We start from the raw sequence: 2,500 nt of genomic DNA on the forward strand, positions 1-2,500 counted from the left end.
GGGTTAATGGAAGAAAAAGAAAGAAAAAAAAATAACAAAAATAAAGATTGCTCAAATAATTATGTGATGATGATAAGTAAGTCCATAGTATTTCGGCCGTATGAAAAGTTTCCATCATCAACAACAACAACAACAACAACAAAAACAACAACAAACACCACCACCACTAAACAAACACACCCCAAACCAAACACCACCACGAATACACCCCCACAGCTACCCAAAGCAACCCAAACCACACTCACCACCACCAGACCCCAATACCACCACCACCACCACCACCACCACCACCACCAAAACACCCACAGTGATCCAAACTAACCTAAACCACAGTAACACCACCAGACCACAACACCATCAGCAACACCCCCAAAACAAAGCCAGACCCATCAACACAACCACCACTAACACACCCTAACACCGCACACCAACAGAACACACCAAACTGCAACCAAAACAAGCTCACCTAACCATCTGTCTCTCCTCCGTCAGGCAGTCCCCGTCCTTGGCAGCCTCTCGCGTCGTCGGCACTCACACACGCACACAACCAGACACACCCTCCCCTCCTTTACACACACACAGGATGGGTCGCCGCAGGATCCAGCGCTGCAACACGGCCGAGCTGAGGGACCTGGTGGATCCCATTGGGTCAAGATGGTACCGTCCCATCAACTCCTTCGATGAGGTCTTCCCGGGGGTCCTGCTCGGCGACGCGTAAGTGTGGGGGCGTGAGGAGGTCGTGGGAGGGTGTGGGAGGATGGTAGGGATGGCAAGGAGGGTGTGGGAGGGAATAGAGGTGATAGGGATGTGTGGTGAGGATGTGGGAGGGAATGGGAGCCTGGGAGGAGATGGGTGCAGGTGATTGAGGGAGGGAATGGGAGAGGGACAGAAATGATAGGGATGGTTGGTGAGTGTGTGAGGAAGCTGTGGTAAGAGTGTGGGGGTAATGGGGGTGTGTGGTGAGTGTGTGGGGGGTGTAGAGGTGATGGGGTTGTTGAGGAGGGTGTGGTCACTGTGGTGATGAGTGAGAGAGGAGGAGACGGGGGGAGGTGACGCGATGAGTGTGTGTGTGTGTGTGTGTGTGTGTGTGTGTGTGTGTGTGTGTGTGTGTGTGTGTGTGTGTGTGTGTGTGTGTGTGTGTGTGTGCGCGAAGGAATGAGGAAGGAAGAGAGGAAGGAATGATGAAGTGGTGTGAGGAGGAAGTGAGGGAGAAAGGGAGGAGAGAAATGGTGTTAATGGAAATGGAGATGATGAGTGAAACTGGAATAATGAAAATGTCGAAAGGAACGGAGGAGGAGGAGGAGGAGGAGGAGGAGGAGGAGGAGGAGGAGGAGAAAGAAGAAATAGCAAAGAAAACACACCACACAGCGGGACCATATGCCACCAAACCTGACTCCCTCTTCCTCCTTCCCTTCCTTCCTTCACCTTCCCGTCACCTTTTCCACCTTCCGCCGCTCCCCCGCAGAGACACGGCGCTGTCCACGCAGGAGATCAAGGACAACAACATCACGCACATCCTGAACGCCGCGCAGGGCACCAACAACCACGCCTACAGCGGCTACGTGGGCACCAACCCTTCCTACTATGCCAAGCTGCGCAACATCAAGTTCATGGGCATTCCTGCTATGGACATGCCCAGCTTCTACATCCGCCCTTACTTGCGTCAGGCTGCGGATTTCATCGACAAGGCGCTCAAGGAAGGAGGTGAGGAGGTGATGTGTGGTGGAGGGTGGTGTGGAAAGTTGTGGTGAGGGATGAATGGGAGAATTGGGGATTAGTTGGGTTGTAGAAGTGATGGGGTGAGTTAGGGGACTATCAATACTGTGGGTCCTGATCCTGGTCCTGCACTTCCCTCCCCCCAGGCCGCGTCTTGGTGCACTGCGTGTGTGGCATCTCCAGGTCCGCGGCCCTCGTGGTGGCCTTCCTCATGCTGAAGCGAGGCATGAACGTGCAGACTGCTGTGTCCACCATCAAGTAAGTCCAGCCTGCTATGTTGTGACCTCACACACACACACACACACACACACACACACACACACACACACACACACACACACACACACACACACACACACACACACACACACTCACCGGTGCTCTCCCCCTACAGGAAGAAGCGCAACATCTACCCCAACCAGGGCTTCATGAGCCAGCTGTGTGACCTGGACTACGAGCTGCGCAAGACCGGCGAGCTGCCCGCCGACAACGTGGAGCTCGGCCCCGGCCCCATCACCATGGAGCGCGAGGAGTCCCCGATCCGCAACCTGTCCGCCTACCCGCGCTTCACGCTGGTGCCCGCCAAGACCATGGACACCTACACCAGCACCAAGAACTTCGTGACGCCGCGCCGCGCCCGCTCCTGCGAGAGGTACGACGTGGCCCCGCGCAAGTCTGTGGCCGACCACCACCCGCTGGTGGAGGTGCCGCCGCGCCGTGAGAGCCGCAGCCCCTCCCCTCGCGCCAGCTGGTCGTTGTCAAGCCCAACCTGTACGACCTGGGC

The 2,500-nt window shown here is 56.1% G+C and overlaps 1 protein-coding gene across 1 annotated transcript in view; it reads left to right on the forward strand.

The window, feature by feature from the left end:
- Positions 1-2,500, forward strand: part of LOC135102676 (dual specificity protein phosphatase 3-like) — a 21,331-nt gene that overhangs the window by 17,613 nt on the left and 1,218 nt on the right. Inside the window, exons 2-5 of the mRNA XM_064008059.1 lie at positions 493-714; positions 1,466-1,704; positions 1,863-1,974; positions 2,111-2,500. The exon at positions 2,111-2,500 is cut by the window's right edge and continues 1,218 nt beyond it. Coding sequence (XP_063864129.1) covers positions 584-714; positions 1,466-1,704; positions 1,863-1,974; positions 2,111-2,500 — 872 coding nt within the window. The 5' untranslated portion in view covers positions 493-583. The remainder of the gene's footprint in view (positions 1-492; positions 715-1,465; positions 1,705-1,862; positions 1,975-2,110) is intronic.

This window comes from Scylla paramamosain, chromosome 8, assembly GCF_035594125.1.
Source record: "Scylla paramamosain isolate STU-SP2022 chromosome 8, ASM3559412v1, whole genome shotgun sequence".
NCBI lineage: Eukaryota > Metazoa > Arthropoda > Malacostraca > Decapoda > Portunidae > Scylla > Scylla paramamosain.